Source organism: Halictus rubicundus, chromosome 1 (assembly GCF_050948215.1).
Source record: "Halictus rubicundus isolate RS-2024b chromosome 1, iyHalRubi1_principal, whole genome shotgun sequence".
Taxonomy (NCBI): Eukaryota; Metazoa; Arthropoda; class Insecta; order Hymenoptera; family Halictidae; genus Halictus; species Halictus rubicundus.
In genome coordinates this window covers 13,324,941-13,352,423 of record NC_135149.1, presented here as the reverse complement: position 1 = coordinate 13,352,423, position 27,483 = coordinate 13,324,941, and the positions used below count along the sequence as shown (strand labels likewise).

At 37.8% G+C, this 27,483-nt stretch overlaps 1 protein-coding gene across 1 annotated transcript in view; it reads right to left on the bottom strand.

Moving 5' to 3' along the window:
- Positions 1-1,008: 1,008 nt before the first annotated feature.
- The window catches only part of LOC143354739 (lachesin), an 84,084-nt gene continuing 57,609 nt past the window's right edge, over positions 1,009-27,483 (bottom strand). Inside the window, exons 5-10 of the mRNA XM_076789018.1 lie at positions 26,623-26,706; positions 15,020-15,143; positions 9,346-9,483; positions 9,110-9,229; positions 6,928-7,095; positions 1,009-1,403 (exon numbers count right to left, since the gene is read on the bottom strand). Of these exons, the coding sequence (XP_076645133.1) occupies positions 1,087-1,403; positions 6,928-7,095; positions 9,110-9,229; positions 9,346-9,483; positions 15,020-15,143; positions 26,623-26,706 (951 nt within the window). The 3' untranslated portion in view covers positions 1,009-1,086. The remainder of the gene's footprint in view (positions 1,404-6,927; positions 7,096-9,109; positions 9,230-9,345; positions 9,484-15,019; positions 15,144-26,622; positions 26,707-27,483) is intronic.

Here is a 27,483-nt window from a genome sequence, read left to right as displayed (position 1 = left end):
CAGGAGCTTCAACATTTTTTGCTTTCTTCGAGCATCAACATTTTTACGATGCTAACGGGGCCGAGCGTTTGTACTTTTCGCAAAACTGGCTTTCAAATTCCGGTAGTTCCAAAAGACAGAGAGCTCGAATTTTTCTGACACAAGTCAAAATATAATTATTAATATTATACATAATATAATAAATGCAATTATTATTTTTCAGTTTAATGACTGTACAGCAGACTCCGTAAAACATGATCAAAAACAATGGAGAAAACTGTACGTATGTATTTTATATGGCAGAAAAAGTACAGTAAATGTACCAAACAATGGATAAAAAAATATCACAAAAATGTACATTCACTGCCATAGAAGATACATGTACGCACAGTTATCCTAAACAACTTTCTCGTATATGAATAACAAATAAATAAAAGAGAAATAGAACAACTAAAATTCGTACAATTTTTTCAATCTAATATATATGAAACTAGAAAAATATATTTTACACGGTAACAAATAAACGAAAAATAACTAAAATCCGTCGAGTTTTTGTTGGAGCTAAATGTATACTCTACAGGAAACAAAACACTGAGGTAATGAACAAAGTACAAATTATAAATTTCGATTTGACATAATATTTCACAGGAAATATGATTTTAAAAATTGCAAAATGACCGCTGAATCGTCATTGAATGGGTTTGTGAATTTTTATGTGGACAATTTCTTTTCGGAAAATGCCAGAGTCCCAAAAAGAAAAAGAAACGACACTGTACGCCGGAACACCTACTGGAATCGAATCAACAGAAAATTAAAACTTAAATCGCTCGTCTTGCCTTTGTTAAATATTTTCTTTCGTGTCCCGAGAACCGACTTCGAGGAACGTGTCCCGCATACGCGCCCGCATAGTGCCCAACGTTCATCGTTTTAACCGGGAAACCGCCGCGATCCGTTGCCCGTTGTTCCGTTATTAAAGCTACGATTTAAGAATAAGCCACTCAGGGAAGACGATACTTCGTCGGCGCCGAATTAACCGAGAAACAAAGCGTACCATCTGCCGGACCAGCCTTGTATTCGATCGAAATTTTAACAGATTTCTCAAACCTCTCAGTCGAAACTCATTCGTTGGAATCGTTGGTAGACGACGACGACGATCAGCATCGGAACGACGAGCATCAGAACAGAAGCCGGCCGATGATCCGCGTTCGAGCCGACGCTGATCGTTGGCCTCTTTTTGCCGATCCTCATAGTCGGCACCGGAGTCGCCACTGATGGATATCCCAGGTGACCATTGATCGTGTTGTCCACGGACAGAGGCCTGTTCTCCATTTTGTCCATCTCCGCCGAGCCGTAAACGATTTCGTCCTCCTCGTCGTAGAACGGCGGCCGGACTGCCGTTTGCGTTTTCGCCGGCCCTGAAATCTCTGCAAAGTAGACAAACACAACATTCCATTTTAGTAACCGTGAATCTCCATTTGCAAGCTCTTTTCAACCATCAATTTCATAACCTAACCTTCCGACAGGCGTGTCTTTATTTTACGCAACATAGGGTGCTTGTCCCGATTACTGTGCCATTAAGCTAACTTGTTAATTCGTGAATGAATTATTACATTTTAATTTGATCTGTTCAAAATTTATATTGATTTTCAAATAATTTTTTCAAGTAAAAGATATTTCACAATAATTTAACTAAAATAATAGGAACTATTTTTGTCTCAATCGGAGTGCCTTTAAAAATGATTTGAACACATTAGTGTGGCCCCAGTTAATGTGCCCGTCCATATTCGTTGTATTTGGGTAAAACTGTCGAAAATGTAATGCGCATCTTTGAAAAAATGTTTAATATATTTCTAAGAGTTAAAAAATGCAATACTTTCCTTTCTAACATATTAATAGTTGAATATAATTAAAAAAAAATAATTAGAGACAATTCGACAATCGAATAAGCAGTTAGTACTTCTGATAACATGTGTGCACTAGTAAGAAGGTATCAGAAATTGTTTTAAAAAATTGTTTCAATATGTTCATTGTAATACGCTGTTTATGGAAATTGGAAAGCAGATTTAGCATCACTGAATTATTAAAACGCAACGAAGAAAAAACTTTAGTATAGTGGCGCGAACCTTCTGTTTTGCTTTTAGCATACTAAAACTCGCAGAAGAAGTAAATTTCTATTTAATTCCAGCTTTTATGAATTAGTCTATGGAAATGCGAATTTGCATGTTACATTCTCAGGCTACTTACTAGCTATTGCACTTCAAGAAAACCTTGCTCAAGGACGTTTCTGATAAATGTTAAACAAATTTCCATCGAAATGTTTTAACAATAAATTTATTTAAAATGTTTATGCAACGATATTCTCGAAGTTTCACAATGTCGTCACAGTCTTATAACGCACTTATTTATTTAAGATAAAAGATAAAAGAACAATATGTCATTACGAATATCATTGGTACAAAAGAGAGTCAAGAATGTAGATATGTAAATGTTACAAAGAACAAATATTGTCTTGGTTACAGTATGTCTTTCTGTATTCAGCAAAATGCGCGGAATTCCGCAAGGAATTTTAGATGCGGGAGGACTCACTGTATGCAAGTTACTGTGGATAATTAGCGGTCGGTATACTAAAATTGGTAAGAGTTTGCCAGCCGAGTAGTCTCAACACCCGAAACAATATAATTCGAATAATAGAAACAAAGGAGCTCAGGGAATAAAAATGAATAGTAGTTCCGGCGGTGATTTACCGCTATTTATTTGTTGCTTGATAGATTCAGTTTCTTGTTTGAGATAAACTTTTGCTCCGCTCACCCGTCTTCTTAGCATTCTAACAATGCGACAGGTTACGAACACCGTCGCGAAAGTTTTATCGTCTTTCCGGGCGAGTGTTCGTCACTGTCCCACATCATTTATTCACGTACACGTTTTCCGTCAATCGAAACAGAAAGTCCAGCCATTTCCAATTAAATGACAAAATTCGACATGATGTTTCGTCATAATCACAAAATCAAAAATCTACGGAATACTCGGGGATATTTTGAGAATGTAAAAACGATGTTTAAATTCATGATTAATTCGAGTAGTTGCTTCTACACTTCGAGTTTTTGCTTCTAGTACAACTTGTGACTATTGATGTAAGTAGAATCAGTTGATGTTAGCCAGACTCTCAGCGACATTAAATTTTATATTTTTTGTAGACAAACTTTCCTGTAAAAACAGATATTCTTCCATGCTTTCCACCACCTTTTTGGTATGAAATCGGTGATCAGAGAACAATAGTGCTGGCAGTTAAAAATAAAGAAAAAATATAAAATAGATTGTTCGCGTGCAGAGCATTGTTGTCGAGGAAATGATATTTAATCTCTCGTCGGGCACACATGCTTTCGAGTACAGGTGGCTGATGTGTTTGACCATTGATTAATATATCTATCTACAATGTGCGCAGTGCGCTATTATCTGTTTCCCACCAATCTTACCATCCCCTAATTATCAATTTACGTCAAGTTAACGTGGTAAACCAGTAACATCGAATTACCCTCTATGTTTATAAACGCTGATGCATAAATAAATCATATACACATATAATCATAAACAATTTTGGAGATAATAATCAGCACAAAAAATAAAAATACAATTTTTCAACTCAACATTTTGAAACTATAAATGCATAAAGACGAGTAGTTCATTGTTCATACAACGATTTTTCAAAACGTACTATAGCGACGTGAATATGTTGCAACGTGAGGACTTAAGTAACAAAATTTACAACTTAACGAGAAAAATACGTTTTGCTACTTTTTAAACATCTCTATCTCTTTTTTCTAAAGTCAAAGGAGATGAAAGTTTCCTGTCAAATATTGGTAGAAATTGTTAATATCGTGAAAAACTTTTGACAAATTTCAAAGTAGTATTAAGCAGAACCTATAAAGATTAAATTGATCAAGCAAATATTCAACAAATGACGTTCAGAGAAAGTGCGCGAAAAGATTGGAATAAACTTCAAGTATTATTTTTCGACAACAAATAGTAAAAATTTCATAAAAATTGTGAGCAATACTAAGGTCTTCATACACCTTTCTACGATAAAAAAAAAGTTTCAATTTTTTAACCTGTGTCCATTGCTCGTCACACAGTGCAACATCCCGTTCGCAGTACGTTGCCTCACTGCCAATATCTCTCGGTCCACTTGGCTCGTCGCTGGCTACCAAAGCAGAGATCAAAGAAGCCGGCGCTCGTTCATTTCTCGACAGTGACGAGTAACGGCGACGCATCGCGAAATCATCGTCAACGCTTTCACGATAAACGAGAATATACGAACCGGCGGTTGAGGGGTGGGGGGCTCTCGGTATCACGAAACGGCATTGATTCCCAAGACGTAATCGGGTCTGAGCTTGTCGTCGGCGCTCGTGACGATTTACGAAGCAGGAGAGAGAGCCGCGTGCGAGATACTTCAGCGGCGAAGTGCTTTCGGTCCCCGGCTGTCTCTCCCCGGAGTGCTCTGACCTGATTGAAAGATCCCGGGGATCGTATGCGAATAGATGAGGATTGACCGAAAGAAGGCGGGACGACTGCCTCTGATGTCGTCGCGAAATCCTCGGAGGTTTCCGCCGGCAAAGTGAGGATGCTTGTAAACGCGGGCGGCCGTGTTTGCTCCCGTGGAGTCGGGATCCTTGTTTCTATGATAGGACGATCAGTCTTCGCTAGAGGAGTCTTGGCCGCCCGTGGGGGGTCGGCCCCGGGACACCGGAGCAACAATTTCCACGCGGGGCTTCCGCAAAGACTCGTTAACCTACCGGCTCGTTACGTATCAGCCGTGAAATAACACCGGCCCGAGACGGATTTCCGGCGCTAAGCGCAACAGCTATCAACCGCTACGTTCCGTTCCGTCCCCTTCTGCTGCCAACCCGAACCATGTTCGCTTAGTTCCGCGTTTGCCTCGCCTCGCCTCGCCTCGCCTCTCCTTGGCTCGACTTGCTCGCCTCGCCTCGTTATCGCGAGAAGCCTTTCGAATGCTCGGTGAATTGTTCACTCTTTCATTACCCAGGACGGTTACAATCGCGTGCCCTCCTCTCCCTTAACAACCGACGACGCGACGGCTCGATGCTTGCCACAAGAGAAACGTCTACCGAGCTACTTACACGTCCTGGCCGCCCTTTGTTCGGACACATTCGACAACCACGAATATATAGAAGTAGGCGGACAACGAGGTCCTGATTATGTAATCCGCCAAAACCCGGGCAGCTCGTTAGTCGATTAAACTGTGCGGAAGATTTTCGGGTTATGTTTGTTTACTGGCTGGATCACCGGACAGTATACACTGCGTTCACGCTGAACGCTGTGCTGTCAAATCAGGATTCGTCGGCTCGCGATCGATATAGGGCGGAAGTTCCCCAAGTTTTGCCTCGATGGGCGAAATAGTAAATTCCAAAATATTTAACGGGCCCAAAAAATAAATTTTATAACGTAATCGTTTATTAACTTAAATATGTTTGTTAACACACTTTAAAAATATAAGTCGCGGCCCGTATTTCTGGGGTTCGCGGGCCGCACTTTGGGAACCTCTGACGTAGGGTGTATTTAGTGTTTTAATTAATTAATAGTTTTAATTAAGAATTTTTAATTAATAGACTTTAATTCATAAATTTTAGTATATTTAAATTCTTCTCGTACACGCACTATTTTGTACTCCTATTCACTCTTGTCATAAATGTATGAAGTCTGCTAGTGAATTTTTAAATATTCGTCAGAGTCGGAACAGTGCGCAGACGCCATTCCTGAAGGATTAATCACGGTGAATTACAGATTGCACGCTGTTCCTGGTGTTTTTAGTTATTGGACCGGTCGAATTTGATAACACGCCGTGACATGCGCTGAATTTTGAACGTCCCGTTGTTTTCCTTATTGTTGTGTATCATAGCTGCATTGTTGTTGTGTATCATAGATGCGATTGTCGATTGCATGCGACATGTGCTTGGCGTCTCACTTGTTTCAATATGCGTTTAGTGCATCTGAACCGTTCTTGCAACAACCAAATTCGGCCGCGCGAATGTGAGCACAAACTTAAAAAATCTGGTCTAAAATTCGAAGTATAGTATACGTTAAAATTCTCACAAAAGGACGCTGGTTTTAATATTATTTACAATTTTCACTGACTCTTCTTTACCGAATGATATTTGAACATTATTCCAATTTTTAGTGCATTTCTTTGAACACTTGTCATTTGTGAAATGTATAATTGTTTAATTTTGTCGGTCACGTTCAGTACCAGTAACCTTTCAAGCTACAGAATAACTTGCCCATAATATTAACAATTTTTTCCAGTTTTTTATGTGAAATATTTATATCGTTAACGAAACAGGAGACTGCATTTGTTCAGAAACTATATAATTTATTAATATAACACGAAGTAATGATTCACACACGTTCTCACATTTCTCAATCAATATCGAACAACAACGTTCTCTCATTTGTTTCTATCAAATTTCATTCACTATTCACACTCTCTCCCTCATTCTTCCAGTCTCCTATCGATACAATAAAATTAACCTCTCATTAATCAGGCCATTATTCTCTCGTGTCAACCTCATTTAATTAGTAGAGACTTTAAAACAGTGGAAGAGGTATAAAAATCAATTTTTGGGAAGAGATCCATAAATTATCTAAAATATGGAACAAGATCATCAATGGTATATTTCGAAGATTGGAAGATTTATCATTGCTTTATAAAAAACTGTTGACACAATTTCAAAAAGGCGCCGTACTCATTTTTATACCTAATTACATCATTATATGCGTACACGTGAAAGCATGCGAACTGTACAAGGTGAATAATAAATTATAGAAAATGCGACTGGAAAGCAAAAGGTGCGGCCGCAACATGTAAATAAATTATATTGACAGAGAGTACAGACACCGAGTCGCTTTCGAAATATTTCAGTGGCATATACTCACCGTATAACCGAATACTGCTTTCGACGTCGCCTAGGGAATTTTTGGCCACGCATTTATACGTTCCCAAGTCGTTTTTCTGGAGATTTCGAATAGTCAATATCATCCTGACTTCAAACTGCGATTTGGCCACTGCCTGCACGTCGTATTGTTGGCTCGCTACTATCATTCCTGCGAGAACAGAAAATTGTAATTTTTCGATATTAATTTACTTTTCCCAAAGGTGAATTATATCTATATAAAATTTAAAAAATTTCAATTACTTAAAATTAAAAACTACAGACATCAACTTATTTCTTACAGTTTCATAACACTTACAGGAAGTTTGTGTACACACAATTGAACTCTTAAAAATGATCAGTATAATGTCCTCTTTATAATGAATATCTGCGAAAATCAGGAGAGCTGACCAGCCTATGATCAGACTATTTTCGTGACCACTGTGAGAAAGACAAAGCATCTTTCTATTACTGTATGTAATTTTGTTTAAAACATTTGAAATTAAAGGAACAATTATTTATAATTCAATGAAACGAAGATTATTTTATATGAAAAAATATATTGCAAAACGGTTTCAACATTAGAAAATCAAATAAATTCGAAATATTTACCGTAGAGTACAACTCTACTACAATCTGTATTCGTTACAAGTAGAAATAGCCAGCAATGGTCCGACAACCGTCCGGATGTACGCGTATGCGAAAAAATATTTAAATCCAGTTTCCTCAAAAACGAAACATCGCACGAGAAAAAAATTCTATTCACCGTTCTCCAATTATTATTCCATGTAAAACCATCTCGTTTTCGGTTGTACCGCAAACTACGCTCAATGATGCCTAAAGTCGTCATGTACGTGCTAAATTGAACGGAAGTTACTGTGGCCTATCAGACATCCGTTTAATTGTGGAACGACAATTTTCCCCTTGCACGTAGTTTTATTCTTTTCTTTTTGTTCTCTTGTCTTCTGTGTACTGATAAATTATACCGACACGATAAATTATGATTGACGTGAAAGCTTTGTTTTGTAATCGCAATTTCGCGTACTTGTGAATAACTTCCATTACGCTAAAAATGAAGGCGCGCAGTATGTAATGCATAAAGAGTTTGAAATAAAATTTAATATGCGCGCATATACGAGATCGTTGAGAATATTGAAAACGAGCCGGAGAATATGGAAAGATGTATAAAAGTATGCGAAAATTCACTTCTTAAACGCGCGCCGAGTCTCCTTATTACACTCCGAAACGGCTCGCATGTGCGTGCGTGTATCTACACGCGTTTATGTACGTGTATATAGAAAACACATATATCGTATATACATACACATACATATACACATGTATATGCAGGTATACGGTAGAGAAAAAGGGGCGCAGGATTTTCTGTGCGAGGTGAAAATTACATACGAATGCATTGGGACGAAGTACTCTGGAGAAGTTGCGCTAAAGCGAAAACATGTCTACTCGTACGGGCTACAAACTGCTACGAGAATATATTTGCGAACGGCTGGGAGTAATTCACTCTCGCATTTGTCTACAACTTTTTTGCGAATTCTCCCGTGGAAATATTAAACCTGTTAAAGAAATGCTGTGTTTGCCCCGGTCGCAACCTTGACAGACGTTGCGAAACACGTCCGTTGCAGTTTGCTTTAATCGTGTTAGAGACCGACTCCGTTAATGTAGTTTTAGATCGAAAAAGTCCACTTCGAAATTGAATATTCTGCTCGTCGGACGTACGACCTTCATTTTCGCATTGTTTGATGGTTTCGTGACGAGCGGACTGCGGAGCTTCGTGCGAAATTAACGTTGTACACGGCGAGGCAAAATTTAACAAGTAACAAGCACCATAAATATCACAATTTACCATAAATTTTATTTTTTATATCTGCATATTATTAAGCCACGAATAAAAATAAAAATCTCGAACAAATTGGTATTCCAGATATGCTAGACCTTCTCTGCCAGCTGGCTGAGAACTGCTTTGTTCGAACTGGTAGAACAAAAATTGATCGATTCGAAACGGAATCGATTAGTCGACTGTTAGTAAATGTCCGGGGCCGGTTGTAGGGCGTTAAGCAAAGAAACATGAAAGGTAGTACGTTGTGGCAGGATTTGCTCGGCCCGGAAAGTACATGCAGGAGTCCTGGACTACAAGCTAGAGATCAAGCGACCAACAGAGATCTCACCGTTATCCTTCTCCCAATAATTAATCGCCTTCGGCGAAGCCTCGACAAAACATTCCAGGGTTACGTCCGTGCTCAGAGGAGCTCCGACCAGTTGATTAGGTACCTGAATTACCGGCGGAACTATGACACAGAATCACAGATACAAATTGTAGCCGGGCCCACCCTGTAGGCGTTCCCCCTTCGTTCACGGCGAAGGAGTTCGGTAAACGATCGGACGTGCAATCACTATTACTCACAATGAACGTTGATAAAAATGCGTTTGCTGACTGCCGGTGGCACGCCGTTGCTGGCGATACAGAGGTACACTCCCATCTCGTTCCGTGAGATCTTCGTCAGGTTCAGCTCCTCGCCTTCGTACTCGTACGTCGAGGTCACTGAACAAAAGGACGACTGTTGAACGCAGATATTTTTACATCACAATTAACACTAGGTTTACAGGACCCGTCAAGAAGTATCTTATCTAGTGCCCAGTAGGGCACTAATATTTTTATTACTGACATTCTAAAGATGAAGAAATATTCAACAAATTTATTTCTATGGGTGTTCACCAGATTTACTAGCTAGCCATTTTCTTGCAAATAATAAATATCAGGTGACAATAAAAGAGAAAAAATACTGTTTTTTGCAAGCAATAATTTTTTTATGTTTGCACTATTTGTTTAGGAATGGAAGTGACCTGCATTTTTTTTTAAATAGAATGCTATAGGTATGTTTTTCACATCGCATGGAAACCTGTGTCAAGACTAATTCATTCGTACACCACACAATGACCTTAAAGGTGATAGAAGGTCAGAAGTGGAAAAAGTATTTTGAGATGTAAACAACTTGAACCAAGAGTTTAATTAATAGAGTCGGATCTAAAGCTTTAATATAATGTAGTAAGATATCGTCAGAGTTTGAATATTGGCGCAAGATGAATCTGATTATGACATTTTTATCACTGAGATATCATTCTTACCCGGCACAGATCGTTACCGAGTAATTAAAGAATTACAGAATATCGATTCCGAGAAGTATTTAAATCTCCCCGAACCTCTCTAAAGGTAATAATCTCACAATTGTTTTAAAAGTTCTTAAATTCATTAAAACAGGAAAGGTCTAATCGATGCCATCGCCTTTGCTGCAGAATCACGTGATCCGTTAAATGTGAAAATTACAGAAAAAAGGAAGAAAAATTTTTTTAGAATGCCACGAATAAGTTTGCATTTTATTCTATCAACATAAAATTTTCCTTTGATGAAATTCGCAAAAATGGAAATACTCTTGTGGTCCTCGAGTTCTAAATAAGTTTTCCAACTAAAGAACAATTTAACGAGTTTTAAAACTCCAAACGGCAAGTAACGGTTTTAATGTCTGTCATTACTCTTTAGACTATCTTTGTCCAGAGACAAGCTTCATACATTCCAAGGGTCTCGTATTCCGTTACTTTTTAATTACTTAACTTCAGGTCCTTGCACTCGAAGATACCCCTGAGGGAGTATGACAAGAAAAACTTTAAAGACAGTACTATTGTTTCGTTTCTAATCTTGTTCTTGCGTTAGCCTCGCCATGAACTTAGAAGAAAGTATCGGTTTTTCTAAAGTGGTAAATTGAAGTTGCTGTTTGCAGTGACCTACTAATAGCAGAAACTAATCATCGGCAATTTAATTATGCAACATATGCGAATAATAGGACAATTTAGTTTCGTAATCTGAGGGCTTCTAATTTCGTTTACAATCACAAAATGATGTCCCTACGGAGCTTCCACCCGCAATGCGATGGAATGGTGATACTGCAGGGAAAATATTATTATTTATGCAGTTGACAAAATTGGGAAAGTTGTTTAGCTCTGTTTCAAGGCACATCTTATTCAATTGCGACCAGAGCAATTAACAGAGAATTGAAGTTTTCTAATTGGAATAATAAGGGAAGTTATGAGTTTGGATGAAGGGGAAGGTATTTTATAAATGTGTAAATGTATAAATATGTAAATCTGTAAACTTTTTTCTGATTAACGTAAAATTCGTGAGTATTCTATCTGAACAATTTATGAAATACTTCGGCAGGAATTATCATAATAATTTTGAAATAATAACTATTCAATCAAGTGTCCATCTGAGAATTTAATTAAGCATATATCAGTTCATACAAAACGTGCTTTATATTGCACATCAACATAATAATAATTTTATATGCGTTACTGTATTGATGTATAGAATGCATATTTACTGTTTGTAAATAATCAACAAATTCAAAAACACCTATTATATTTCCACCGAGAGAAAATTTTCTCGTCATATTTTATTATAATTTATATTTCTTCTGTTTTTCCTAACCATGTGAAATAAATTTGTGAAGTTCACAGCTCAATTACGTACGTTCTCAATATAATTATATCAGCACAGCGACGAGAGACATTATGCCAATGTTAGTTTGCAAGAGGGAGGCGACGGCTAATGTAAGCAAGAGAAATCACACCAATATCAAACGTTTTCCCTCGTTCAACGAAATCAGCAGTCTCTTCGAGCAACTTGCATATAAATTCCGCAGAAAATTGCAGGTTGAAAACGAACTTTCTCCGCACTATTTGCTAACTGTTCCAACAGAAATCGCTAATTAATGAGTTTGTAAATCATAAATCATCGAGTTACGCTTGAATTCTCGGCGGGGTTGCATTACGTCGCAGATTCGAAAGCAACACTGGTAATTAGAGGAGTATAGGTAAAATACATTTTGCGTTTGAAGACTGAATGATAGATTGAAGGATCATCTGAAAACTGGCATTATCTAGCTAAAATTTTGCAGCAGTAATGCTTAACAAATTAACTAGCAGTATTACTTCAATTTAATGAAAAGGATAACATTTCTTTCGTTATAAATTCCAATAGTTACAGTTAATAAGAAATGTATTTACAAGCCATAATATTTCCAATTTTTCTGCTGTGTAGTATGCAGGTGTTTATTACACAATTACAAGCTAAATTACAAGAAAGTTATGGATATTGAATTGATCAATAAATATTTTAAGAAATATGATTAAATACCTTTAATTAAAAAATTGATAAAAGTAAACTAAAATCTGTAATATTATTTCCTTTGTTTCTACGAACATGTCGCAATTATTAAAACTGTTCGATATTATTTTCACAATAACGCCTAGAAAAACTGTTGGGCCCAAGTTTTTCCTTTCGAGAGGGTATGCGAATACTGTTGTCCACCGCTGTAGACAAAACAAAATTGGTCTGCTAATTGAATTATGCAACATCAATGGTTTTAAGCACCGTCGCCGACTGCCGTGATTAAATATCGATCCTAACGGACGGGGTCCTCAACTTTTCCCGGCTATATCGAATAATTATCGGCATTGTAGGCCAACAATAAGCTATCCCTTTCGCCGACAACTACGGACACACACACCGAGCACACTTAGCACGTGGCGCAAGGGTTTCGCCGGCGCATGTATCGACGCCAGCCTCGTCGACAGTGGACTGAAATTTGCCTGCGATTAGTAACACAATGCTGAAGCGAATACTAAGTACGTCGTTTAGCTCGAAACACCGTGCAAAGGCGGGAAGGGGGAGGGGAGAGGACTGTGACTGTCCGTTTCTGCCTATCAACTGCGTCGCGATTTTATGGTCCCCGTAGCCGGGAGAGCCGTTCGTTCGTTTTCACCGATGCCAGACACCGTGTTTAACAATTTCGTTTTACGCGTACATACGCGCGGACGTTGCCGACGGGGGTTTATTGCGCGCAACGTTTCAAGAGCGCGATGGAGTCGTATGAATAGCTCCTAATATTGTTGAAGAATGAGCCGCGCCGGCAGAGTATCTAGTCCCCTTTTTTTCCCCCGTTCGAGATCACATGTCGAGGAGCTTTGCTCGTTTCAGAGAGAAACGGCAAAAAGACGTCGGTCGCACAGTGGCTCGAATTGAAGAGTTCAGTGGCACTTTGTCTAAACGTCAATCTGATCAAATACCCATTTAATTGGCGAAACCGCCTCGGTTATCTAAAAATGTGCTACGGGAATTTATTTTTCATTATTGATAATAATAGATTTTGAAAAATCGCTTTAATACAACATTCTATAATGTTTATGATGAAAATAGCTATCAAAGAAAATGTAAAACATATATTGCATTGTGTACAGTAAGAGAAATATTGTTTCATATATTTCAGTAAAAATTTCATTTCGATGTTCCTCATAGTTCGTTAGTTGTATCAAAATGTGATTAAACTCTACTGCGAACTCTTTTCATCGATTGCATGATTTCACTCTAATAGGTTGTGTCACTATTATTGTCTATAGAGTCGTCGCCACAGCATCACAGAGTGTTTCAGTGTTTGCCTAACCGATAAATGTCCGAGAACTATCCCCACTGCCGCGGGGTGTACCCCATGAGGAGCCATGAAGCTCGAGAGACCTCAGTCGCCGAGGTGTGTGAGACCAGGACACCACTACAAATCCAATCACAAAACTTCCTTATTTTTCATCATTTCCTATTTTCATACTTGACCTTTTCTACGTTCGGCGTCGATCAAAGAATAGTATCTTCTGGCCGATATATGTCCCTGGCTAGACCCGTGTTTCGGACATGAATCGAGTAAACACTGTATATTTATGTGGAAATGGTGAAATATCTCTTGATGAACAATGTTGCTGTAAAAACAATGTTTTCGATCTTCGACTTGAATTCCAGCAATTTATGAGCCCGAAATGGTATCGTTGTGTAGGAACTCATTGAATTCGTCAAAATATTCAGCCGTGGCACTCGAAGCAATAAATGATTAAACGATACACGGTCCAAACAGGTGCGCACGATGAAATCGTTTCGGCGGTAAGAGAATGCTTCAACGGCGCACCGCCGCGCTCGGCAAAAATTTTCTGCAGAACGGACGGATAATAAAGTGCGAGTTCAAGCGTGCAGGTAAGAGGAAAATTTTTCACGAAAGCACTGGGAACGTGACCCATAAAAACACGGAGTTCTATCGATTCTTCGCACGTTTACGAAGTGTTACTTAACAATTTCTGAAAAGTTACGTTGCCCGCAGGCAGTTCGAAGCGAGTCTGTGCCGTCGCTCGGGGAACGGAGGCTGAGAAAGGGTCGAGAGGGGGTGACGGGGAGGAGGGAGGGTCGAGGTAAAAATAAGAAAATTAAAATACCGGATGAATCCAGCTCGAGACTCGCATAATTCTGCCTTGACGAACTGTCATTAATATGACAGATCGCCAATATAGTATGCATACGTCCTTCTCGATTGACCTCTAACAAGATATCCGAGTTAAACGGGCCTCCTAATTTATTATATCGAAAATTGCCATATAATTTTAGATGATCAATGATTCCCAGTTACCTTCTTATTCTATAATTTATAAGTAATTAAATTAAACTTATTTCCAATTTTTCAAATTTTTTTAATGTATCTATTAGAAGCACAAACCAGTTTAGGGTTGCATTAGGTTAAAAGCCCTCCAACATAATCAAGAACTAATTCCTTAGCGGTAGTATTCATTTTTATGAGGACAAGCTGCGTGTATACAGGGTGTCCCAAAAATGTCGGAAAACCTTGAAGGGTGTGAATCACAAGGTCATTTGAAGTAACTTTTTCCTTTACGAGAATGTCCTCCGCGGCTTTATCTTCGAGTCATTAACGAAAAACACGGACTAATCAACTCGCAGCTATAGCGAACGAACTCCGTTGCTATTGGCCGAGCCAGAATCCGTCCGCTGTAGCCGCGCTCCGATTGGTCCGTGTTTTTCGTTAATAACTCCTTATGAAAGTCGCGGAGAACATTTTCGTAAAGGAAAAAGTTGCTTAAAGTAACCTCGGGAACCACTACTTCCAAGGTTTTCCGACATTTTTGGGACACCCTGTATAACGCGTTTGCTCGTCACTGTATATCCTCCATGCATCATTTCTATTAAATCTTACCGTGAGACTTCTGGTTCTGACCGCTTCCTGCGAATGGCTGTCGAATTACAATCTTCTTGTTGTCTTCTCTGCGCCACGATACGCGGGGCGGTGGCACGCCTCTCGCACGGCACGTTAACCTCACCTGTACGTGTTACGAAACCAGAATTATAAAGGGAATCGACTTCGTTATTGCCGGGGCGAGGCGTTATAACGCCGGTTCTACCCGTATAAATATCTTTGGAAAAAATTAGAGCCGCGGGGCCGCATCGCGGAGAACGTATTCGCGCGGAAGACCATTCCTAACCGCTCGAGATTATACCCAGGTCTTACACGATGGAGTCGTTCCTTGAAAACTACCTCGATATTATGAGCAATAAACGAATGATTCAGGGGATGGAAGGGGGATCCTTGTGAATCGAAATGGCTCGAGTTTTGTTGCAGCCACCTAGCCGGTTTCTGTTTCCGATGCGACGGTCTTGCAAACAAACGCGCGTACGATTACAGAGAATTTTTCGCCCAGGCCGCAGATGTATTTTGCAAAATTCTCGTGTGCTGCGCTGCGCGCGGAATTTAATATTAAACTTGCCCCGACCGACGACTACGAGCACATTTCAATCCGATTCATTTATTTACCGCAAGTAACGGCAATGTCAGTGAGAATACATTTGCGAAGGCAATCGACAAGAATAAATAAGAGATTTGCCAATAAAATAATGTCAAAGTTGTTTCATCAACCTAGTGCTCAAACGCACTGGCTGGAAATGTACACTTTAGTGAAAAAATAAATTAGAAATGGATAATAAAATTTATTGGTTGAGTATGCACAGAGATACAACTCGAGATCATGGTCTTCAATATGCCGTTTTGATCGCATCCACTATTTTATCGGCTCAAAGAAAAATTAGTTTATAACTCTGTGCATTATCGATATTATTATCCATCGTATTAATTGTAATATTAATGTAATTTCAGATGTTTTCCGGCACCCATGCAATGTCTCGCGAAAATATTCGCACGATTACATTTGCAACTTTTTACGCGTGAATTACGAGGATGTAGGATCTATAGAGAAAGAAACTTCTAAGGTTGTGTCAGTGAAACGAGAACATATTTTAACGCGGGGGACAGTATTCGCAGTACATTTAATACAAGCACAGAGCATATGTGGGTGTACGAAATTAAATGCATGGCACAGAACACTGAATTACTATGATGTAATTAATTACTAGACTACGGATCTTTCTGAAAATTAAAATTTTTCAGCCTCCGTTGCAAACAAACGTGTTTCCTTTCTTAATCATTTTAATAGGTTGAAAATAATATAACAGTATTTTGAAATTCTTCTAATGTTTTTATTATTTGCTGTTTCGTCTGCTCACTTTTGCTGCAAATGCGTACGTAACGTCCGCAGTTCAGCAATTACTGCAATGCAGAACTTTGGGCAAATGTTTATTTTGCGAAAAAAATACACAGAATTGTAATTGAAAGAACGTTTTTCTGTTCCATTTCAATACTTGCAATAAATTTCAAAAAAGTAACATTATGGAATTTTAATAAATCGTGTAATTTACTAGTATTTTACAATTTGAAACAGCTTTTTTATCAACCATAATGTTAAAATTGATTTTAATTTTTTCTACTTGAAAATATGAACACGTTTTCGATTTATGGAGTCGTTTGCTTAGGGGGTCCAATATAGGGAATAGTTGCAATACGATAGTTGTATTGATTGGTTGGCATATCCAAGTTGATCGTTTTAAGTTAAGCTTTGAATCTATGCATTTTTCATCGAAAGTTTTAGCTACGCGTTGATCAACGTGAAAACTTCAATTGCCGCACAAAAATGCGTGAAAAGCTTTCCATGACTTTCGACCTGTAACTGCGGTTTTGCAGCATTTTTAATCGTTTGTAGTTCATATTACCGATTTCAATGAAATTGGCGGCATGCGTATAACTGGAATACGCCCCTAAGCCATACTTTTAAAAAATTTTCAATACAAGCCCATATGAAAAATTTGTGTGCCGCAGTCACGATTCCGATGAATTACAATTTTTCCAGAACATTTCGTCGTGTAGTAAACCGATACGTCCAGCTAGTAAAATTCCGATGATAATGGATTTACTCCATGTTCAGAGTTTACGTACCTTTGAAAAGTACGAGAAATTCAACAATTAAAATAAAATTATTTTTCTTTAAAAAATGAATGTGCACATCTTATTATATGATATAATATTTGAATTAAATTATTTAAGATACAATTCAATTATTTAAGATCATATATTATATTACAATAAAAATTGGTAAAAATTTTAATAACCACGTACTTCTATTTAAAAAATAATATAAAATAGTGAGTTGAAGTGTCCTTAAATTTAATGTCGAACCGTTCGTTGAACGGTGCGAGTCCTCGTACCTTTTCCCAAAATAGCGAGTGCAGCAGCACGGTCTAAAGGAAGCCGCACACTGAAACGGGGTGACAAGTGAAGCGGCACACGTGTATCAGTGCGCGGGGAACAACAGAATGTTCATTTATTTGTACACATTAGCCTGTGATTGTACGATACCATACGCCCCGCCACTTGCCATAGCACCTCGCCGTGCGTCACCTCCAAGGCAGTGTGACAAAGCGTGTTTATAGACAGACCGTATTGTACGCCGGAGAATCTGCACCCTATAATCGCATCTCTCGGTTCACGTAACGCGGTTCCAGGGAGCACTGGATGCAATTTTGCATTTGTTTCGTAGCCTGACAAACCCGATACTGCCTTCCCGTAGACAAAGAAGTGACGACCTGGAGGGAGAGAATGAACGTCCCTTGATATGATGGCGATAGCAATTCCATTATGCAGAGGTATACCGAACGAAGCACACTTTCTGACATATGTTCGGGAATCTTGCAATTTCAGCGGGGAAAGTATTTTTATTTCTGGGAAATCGATTCTACAAGGTGTCCCAGTATTCACGATATGACATTGTTTCATATTGGACGGATCATAGTGATATTGCAATTGCATTCATTTTATACAAAACTTTGTATTGTTAAAAATGATTAATTTTGTATGGCCTCGTTTAACTCACGCTTCCATCGTCCGAGAATTTATATTGTACGCTTTAGCATCAATCCAAATTCTGGATACCCTGTATAAAATCCCCAAACATTCTAAAGGACTGGCTTATTAAATTCACGCACTTATGGTCAAATTTATACATTTATTATGATTAGAACGCAATAAGAATCTCGGAAAATAAATTTCTAAAAATATTGTGGGAAGTTTGGACATTGTATTCAGAAACACGCTTCTTTATAGGATTTACGAACGAGGAGTCTTTTCAATGTTGGGATTTACTGTAATCTCTTTCGGAATAAGAAAATGCGTATAACACACAGTACCGCTCAATGGTATTCGAACTCTCGTCTTATACGCATTTGGAAAAAGGAAAATAATAGAGAAAATGAGAAATAACTGATACGCACATAATATGTCACAATTAATATATTTAATAATATATTTTATATTTAATATATTTTATATTTATTATATTAATATATTTATATTTTTTATATTAACATATTTTATATGTTTCTTTATATTTATTTATTAATATATTAATATATTTATATATGTAGTGTTAACATCTGTGTTCAATTAGAGTCCGAATTCCATCTTCGTTAAACTAAATATTTTCGTTTCTCGATCGCGTTTAAAATTTATACTCAGGAATCTTTTAGCACAAAACTTATGAAAGCTTATAAACATTTGTTAACAATTATTCCTGTTTGCAAAATAACAGTTTAAGAATTTTGAACGTCTTTATCCGAAAAACCTTTTTACAATACGACATTAATCAGAATATGCGTTAACTAAAATTGAAATAATTTCACTGGAATTTGTTCGTAGTCGTGATGGACGCAAATTACTTATGTCATTTATAAAATTGCGGGCAGCTGTTTACTCAAAGTCTAGAGTTTTCACAACGAGCTTTTACGAAATTAAAATTTATGAAGCCATTCTATGAAACCTTGTGGGCACGATTGTTAATTACTGTTGGACTTTCTTCTAGCTTCTCCACTAACTTGGGATACGTTTGAAGCGACTTCGTGCAGTCTGTTGGTTAAAACAACTAACATTAAAACATTAAATAACAAATAAAATTAATTAATTAACAAAGAACATTAAATGTTCTTTGCACTCGCACATTCCATCCGATCCATTCTCTTTCACGTTTTAATGATCGCTTTGTTCGTCGTTCTCGGCAACATTTTTTTCTTTCGTATTACCTCGATAAAAACACAAATTTCTCGTTAAACAGGACGCCTCCGAAAAAAAGGCGTGAGCTGCTTGAATTTGTAATATATGGCGCATCATTTTGCGAAATTTCGTGGCGAATGCATGGCGAGCAGATTAAATTTCCGCAGCAATTTCTTGAGACTCGGCTTACCTCGACGAAATTTTTAATTCTGTGAGGAGGACCATTTTAAGCTCATATCTTCGAATTATTCGTTGTTCATCCATTTAAAGTCTGTTATTTCGAAAAAACTGATTTTAAATCAAATTTTTACCGAAGTGCGACTTCCGTGTTCGCTACAGTGAATATTTAATTGAAAGATTATCAGTAAGCTGATTTTACTCGTTTAACGTACAGACTGATTTGTACACATATGTATTTTGACTTTTATTATAATTATTAATGGGATTTCCCGAAAAATGATAACATGAAAATTACTGTAACCAAATTGTACTCTCCAAAGTATTGATTTTCCATCGAACTGTGTTATTGAAATTCATTTTTATAAATATCTTCTTCCACTCAAGCCATATTGACTCAATCAAACACGGAATTTTAATCAAATAGTCGATAGTTATACGTTAATATGATAATTATTTTAGATTTAAACGATATTACGAGTAAATGAACAAAATTAAATTGTTAGATTTTCGAAGACCTGCAAATCTATAATCTATTCGCTCTACATTGTCCGTTTTACATAACTACTGTTCAAATAGGATCTTTCGGCGTTTATTCAAGTCCGAGTTCCTGTTCCATTCATCGGTCCGTTAATTTATATAATTCATGCACATAAATTTCACGTTACTCATATAAAACTGCTAGAGACGTTTTATTAATTTCCGCCGCGTTGTAAGACCGCTACAAATTTAAGAATATGCTCTAGTGAAGGTAATTTACGACACCGAGGCTCTGCAATATAACACTTATGATTTACCACTCGTGTATGCTGTGTATATTACTGGTTGAAGCATTTTCAGTGTTCAATGACTGTAATTTCACGAAAATTGTTACAATTCAAAGCGTTATGATTGAACGTGAAACGAGAGGCTACAAAATGAGTCCAGATTTATTGTTGTACGATTCTTTTTCACAAAATTATAACAGTCTAAATATCACAATTCTTTGAAGTTCGGAGATCCAGTGTTTAAACACTTCTTGAAGCAAATCTTTATAGTTAATAACAATCGACTTACATTACCACAATTACTTCAGTGTTTTTATTTGCTTAGAACAGTCTGCGAATGTTGTTTCTACGAGAGATTTTGCGATGCCATCAATGCATGACTCATTTCACGACAACTTTTAATGCGACAGTTCTCTTCACAAAATTATCCAACTTTATGAGATAAAAATGAACGAATAATTAAAACGTTGCACCCATGAATCAAAGCATGCTACGGGAACCAATATTGCAATTCCGACGTGGAGCACACTATTTTAATAGAACAAAATCCTTGGGGACCCTAGGTAACTAGAAATTCCAGTTTTACCATTCTAAGAGATAATTCACAAACGGACTTGAAAGGAACCTGTCCTGAAAACCCGATTCATCTTCCAGTGTAAGATAACGATCCCAGGAGACTAACAGAGCAACAGCCAACGGATATAAAGACGGAGATTACCAGGGTCAACGTCTGCTTCGAAAACCATAAACAAGGTTGTCCTCCGACGGTCCTAAAGGTTGCACAAGCAATTTTTCGCACGCATTCTTCGGCCACGACCGAGTCCTACAGGACCACCACAAAAGACATACAATTCAACTCTTCACGGAGGAACAATTGAAGATACCGAGGAGTATCTCGAACTAATGATTCTTATCTAATTCGTACAAGATGCAATGTCTGAAAATTAATTCATCGGGGAATGTGTTTAACTAGTTAAAACTAATAACTAGACCGCGAATTTTTATGCAAAATAAATATCGTTCAAATCAATTACAAGAAACAGGGGTTGTATAGATACTGGTTAAACTTCACCTTGGCAAACCAGAAATTTTTAAGTTTTTACTATATAATCCTGTAAATCTTGGCGAGAAAATGTCAAAAATCCATGTTTTAACGTGAGGGATTCACTGGTTCGAAAGTTTTGCGTGTTCAACACTTTGACTGCCAAACTAGAAACCTCAAAAATTCCATAAAATCAAAGTAAGTTATTTAATGAAATAAAAATTGAAAATGATTAAATGTATGATATTGAGTAGCTCTCCAACTTTCTTGCATTTTACAGATCCTAAACAAATTTGCTACGACGAATATATTAACGTAAAAATTAATTTTAAAACTTGGACAAATAATTCTGTCACCCACATATGGGTGACGTGGCAGCCAACGTGTTAAAGTTGAGCGATTTTAACACGTTAAGCCTAGTGTAGGTCCTCGAGTTGATGTTGCCAAGGTGAACTCTGCCGACAGAATTTGTTTACCCTGTTTTTGTATCTAGCGTCTATACACCCTCAGCGTCTGACCTGCCTAGTATAATCTGACCTTAAGGCCTCCGTAACGATCCTGTATTTTCCCGAGGTGTTCCACGTGGGCCCGCAGGGTCAACAGTGTTTTCCAATTCCAAGAACCATCCGGTCGGTGACATTGAACCGAAGGATGTACCGGGAGAAGCGAGAGCCAGTGTCTCGGTCCCGGTACTTCGGCGGACGAAGTTTGTAGTGCGCGCGGTTTCCGGGTTAAGAGTATTAAAGTGTGTGCAGTGAGAAAACACGTCGGGAGGGCAAGCAGTCGAGAGAGCCGCTGTCAACCATCTACTCGAGCAGTTCGACTGTCCCCTGGCGCCAGGTAAGTGACGAACATACTCTTTACGTATGAATACGCTCGTTCCCGGAGCATTTTTGAATTTAGAGTCCTGGAATAACAGTGGCGACTCGACACCGAGACCCTCGGACTCTGTTTGCCACTTTTACTTCACGGTGACTGCTAATCGGTTCCCATGCGCACAAATTAATTTATTTTAGAAGTGGAACATGTAACTTAAGTTTTTTTCAAGAATTTAGATAGAATAGATACTGACACAGAATCAGTATTAAATTTATATTTGTTAAATTAAGTTTATACATTTTCCAAAAAACGTTATGCACTCTTAATAAGTAGGGGCCAAAAGGCCAATTCGCGAAAGCTTTTTAAAACAAACACGTCGAACTCGACGGACAATTGTTATTCATATTGTAATATAAATTCATCAGAAACAAAATGCACGTTATTTTAGAAGAACAATGCCCCGTGCAAATAGAAGATTCCGAGGTTGGAATAATCGTGGTACTCTTGCAATTTAATTGTGTCGCTCGACAATACAAGATAAAGTTTCCTTCGTTCGGTTAAAGAATATCGGATTCCGTTGATCAAGTTTCGTCCAGTTTATCGTTAAACAATAGCAAGTTTAAGGTTTACCGTTGGAAGCTGTTCTATAAGATAAGGACCCGTAGGAACGAGAAATCGGTAAGACAAGATCGATCAAAACTGTATCAACTAATCAATTTCTTGTCTTCACTTCTCCCGTCACTCGCGTGACTATTTCGAAAAATGTAAATATACAAACAATGATATATTATAAAAATATACATACATTTATACATTTAAAAGTGTACCAAACCTATACGCATTTGAAAACCTTTTGTAGGACAAGACTTCAAATATCTTTTGGAAAACAAACTATTAAATTGAATTGTAAATAACCTGCACCACATATGTACATTAGAAATAGTACACGCATAACTTTTGAACCAGTGAATTCCTCGCCTTAAAACTTCGATTTTTGACATTTTCTCGTCAAGATGTACAGGATTATAGAGTAAAAACTTAAAAATTTCTGGGTTGCGATGGTGAAGTTTAACCGAACATTTCATTTGGAGACGTTCGAATATTTTCCTGATTCCTGATAGATCAGAACTTCTGATTCAAGAACGATAACAATTACAGGAGCGAGTAAAATTAACGTATCGCGGTGCACGTGGGATTTCTGAACAGTAATTAGCTCGGCTTTATCATTTCCGACGGAATACATTGAGCAGGCGGATTTTCTCCGCGAGAGCTCGCTTTGAGACGATCGTTTCCTCTATTCCGTCGTCTGGTGAGGTTCCCGTGAACGACCTTATCAATTTCAAATTAAGGACACAGGTAGGTCGCGGACCGATATCCTAAATCTGGGATGATACAGAAAACGAGTTTAAAAGTTCTAGCCCCGTCTCATTGAAATTCAGATAAAGTACGAAACGTATCACGCGCCGCGCCGGAAAATCCCGTCGAGCGACGAGATTTTTATAAACACTCGAGAGGAGCGAACGGCGGGAAAACCGCGGAACCGCGCGCGTCATTAATAACAATATGTATAGCCGAAATGAAAAACTATCGTTCGTTTGTTTCAATGGCTGCCGGCACGGGACCGTTAACCGACCGGCTAATTCACGGGTTCCGATCGGAATTGGAATTTTCATTTTTGATGAACCCGCGCCGCTCAGCTCGCAACAGTCGAGACATTATGACAACGAGAAACCGGGACCGATAATTCCTTTCCGAGAATGCGTTCAATTTTCCGAGTAAAATTCGGGATATTTAGACAATCGTCCTATAGAAATCTTTGCCGTCTCGTTTCCTCCAACGTGTATTTTTCCTATCGTTCGTTTCATTGCAATTTCAATCAATCCGGCTTTCCTATCATTGATTCTCGTATCATTCGCGTTTACGATGAATATAAAATACTTTTATTGTTGGACGCGGCTCGAATCGAACATTCTTTCGTTTGAATTTGCAATGCCCGAAATGATTAACGAACTCGCATTTGCTCGGAGAAAGTTTCAAGTATGCTCATTAATTTTTCGGATATTCAGAGTCACATTCTATCAAATCTTATTTATCCCATCATCCGGCATAATCTCTTTAGAATGAAACACAATATTAAACGATTTAATATAGTATTTTAATATGGTCAATGATATAGTCAAGTCAGTTGACTTAGAAAATGTTTATTTCGCATACAGAAATTCTATGCCGGAGTCATTTCTGACCCACGCCGATATTTCACTACAGTTTTCTTTCGATATAAGGCGATGGCTCGGGACCGGCGATCGTTGTATTTCGGATAGCGATTTTCTTATTTCGAAATGAAAAGCGTCGTCTTATATCGGACTAAAATTGTACATATTGACGGTCGATGGCATACCATACGGAGGGTAAAAGTAGAAAAATGGAAAGCATTGAAACGTCCGACCTGCTAAATTAAATAGATTGGGGAACAAATAAATTAAATGGCTCCTGCTTCTTGCAACAGAAGCGGACAATTCTTATTTTGCACAAAGATCCGCAATCTAATAACAACGAACACAAGGGTTTACCCAACCGCTTAAATCTTTTAGCCGCAGAACGGAAACGGTCGTACGTACTTTTACGCACTTAAAGATAACCCATTCGACTCGCGAGAAATGATAAACAGCGGTAATAAAGCACCCCGTGCCGGGGCGTGCGTTGTCTTTTACTTTCTCATTTTTCGCAGACCATAAATATCGCGACTGATTAAATGTCTTTGAACAGTCGTGTGTATAAGTGAACGCCGGGGTTCCTTTGTTTTTCCCTGCGTGGGTCGCATAAATATTCCGTCCTTAAACGTACGCGGTATATTACGGTGAGTTACGTCGTCATTTCTCCGCGGCTTTTTAATTGTACCCGCGCGAAATTTAGTGGGCGAACTAGTTTTAATTACTGAAATTCACGGGGAACTGAATCCCGGTGCATAAGCGAGTCGCCTCCTCGGCTCGCAGGCGACGCGCGCGATTCGTCCGACGCGATTGAAGAATATCGCGAAGAAGGGAATCTGCACAGTCACTTTTCAAAGCACTTTAACGTTCGTTCCCGGGGAAACGTAATATTACCCGGGGACGGGTCGTAGCATCAGCTTTGATAAGAAAACCAGGAAACGAGAAATATTTACACATTACGCTACACATATGTCTCGGAAGCACCGCGATCCCGTGATACGCACACGCGCAACAGGTTATTGAGACACTTTAACAATATTCACAGAATATATTCCTTTCCGTGACGGTTTGACTGAAATCTATGAGACTCTCGATTTAAATATCGCAGAATGTGTAGGACGTTTCATCAAAGGGAATTTAAATCTCGCGATTCAAGGGGAATAGAAGTACGCTTTTAATACGCCTTGATTTTCCTCGGCGTGGATATTGGGGATCGTTTAAAATGTTTTGAGTCAATGATAACTAGACTGCGGATCTTATGCTTTTCTGGCAAGCATGGATGGATGAAATACAAAATCGAGAAAATTTTAGAGCTTAAAATTGTATTAATGAACACTGTTCTTGTTGTTTCGAACTTAGGAAAATTATTTAACACTAGGTTTACGGAGCACTAAAAGTGAGTATTTTACATTACTTTATAAAAATAAGAAGAATGTGTCTATACAAGTTTTTAGCCATTTTTTAAGTAATGTGTACCTAAAGGAATAAATGTGTTGAATAGTTCCACGTAGACGGGTCTTCAGAATCTCAATGATCGTAAAATAAAAATATTAGAACCCGTCATTTTGACGGGTCCCGTAAACCTAGTATTAAAAAGGAAACACATTTTTCTTGGAACTCTGTCTCCCACAATTGATTCAGACTTTTTGCATAAAGATCCGCTGTTTAAAGATAATTTGACTATGTTTATCGCAAATACTTATGGTTTTTCATGCCTAAATGTGCTGACTGAACATTAGTATATAATTGGACAGAAGGATTGCAAGCAAGAATTTTATTATTTTCAAGGAATACTCCATCGTATAAACGGATTTCTTAAACGATATTGTTAAGCGACATTGTTGATAAGCAAAGGGTGATTCTACGTGTGAATATAAATCGGGAAAAAGAAATAAAATTTTTTCGTTTAGCGGCTCGTTTCCGAGAAAATCGAGTTTAAAGATTCGTCGGGTTCGCGTGCTTTAATATGTACAGGAAGTAGAATTGGTCGGCCATGATCAGACGCGTCGGGCAATTCCTATCGAATAGCATGCGTTGCATTCGTTGCATTTTCAACCTTGATTCTCTCTAAAACGAGGCTTCGGTTGAAAACATTTTATTCTATATTTTTTCAGATTTTCTCATAAGGGATCACCTCGTGCCCGCTCTTATAAATAAAATCGTTGACATTAAAGAATTTAAGTTTTATTTCGGTAACATTTATGAAAGCAAATATGTTATATGAAAAGGTAGTAATGGACTGGAAGTAGTCATTGGTTTGCAAAGTTAATAGTATTAGAAGACACAAACAATTCACTCAAATTGATATTAATTCACAATAACCAGTTCATATTAATCTTGAATTAAATTACTCACCTGTCCTCCTTCGCGTGCCATAACATCGCTTGATGTATCCTCAGGAATGAAATCGGGTGGCACAATAATTGATAGCATACCTGTCTGGAAGAACACACTTCTTGAAAAAATATTTAATAACAACTAAATTACAAAAGTGTTATTTTAATATTCTAATTTATATGCGTGCTATAAATGTACTCGAATTTGACTGTTTTCATTGTTTGCTTCATGTTCTACCATTTTCATTTAAAACAATTTATAACGCACTGCTCTTATTCATTTCATCTAACTTTAAGTTTCATATTCATAAGCAGTAAATGTTATCTCGTGTTAATTTCCATTAGTCGATTAACATGGCTACAAGTTTTATAAAATCAGACATTTGTATCTATAATGAGGTGATCTTATTTGCTAAAATAAGTAAAATAAATGAATTACATTTTTTCAGTTGACGCTTCATTTTCGAGAAAATCGAGTTTGAAATTTCGGCGCTTACGCGTGCTGTTGAATATGAACCGCCTGGCGCGTCTGATCATGACCAACCAATTCTACTCGCGAATACTGGGACACGTGAAACCGCTGAACTTTCAACTCGTTATGTTAAAAAACGAAGCGTCATCCGAAAAATGTTATTCGTTTACATTTTGTTTTACTTATTTTTGAAAGTTGAATCACCTCGTTCACTCGTCAAAACAAAATCAAACAATAAGTCAAAACTGTAATTATATTAGAAGAATTGCATGACGTTGTTATATTATTTTCAACTGAATTAAACGAGTAAATGCAATTTTCATTTAACTTTTGTTTCTTGCAATTGACACGGACAATGTTTATTTCGCATAAAGATCCGCAATAGATTCATCATAGTATGTATATCGC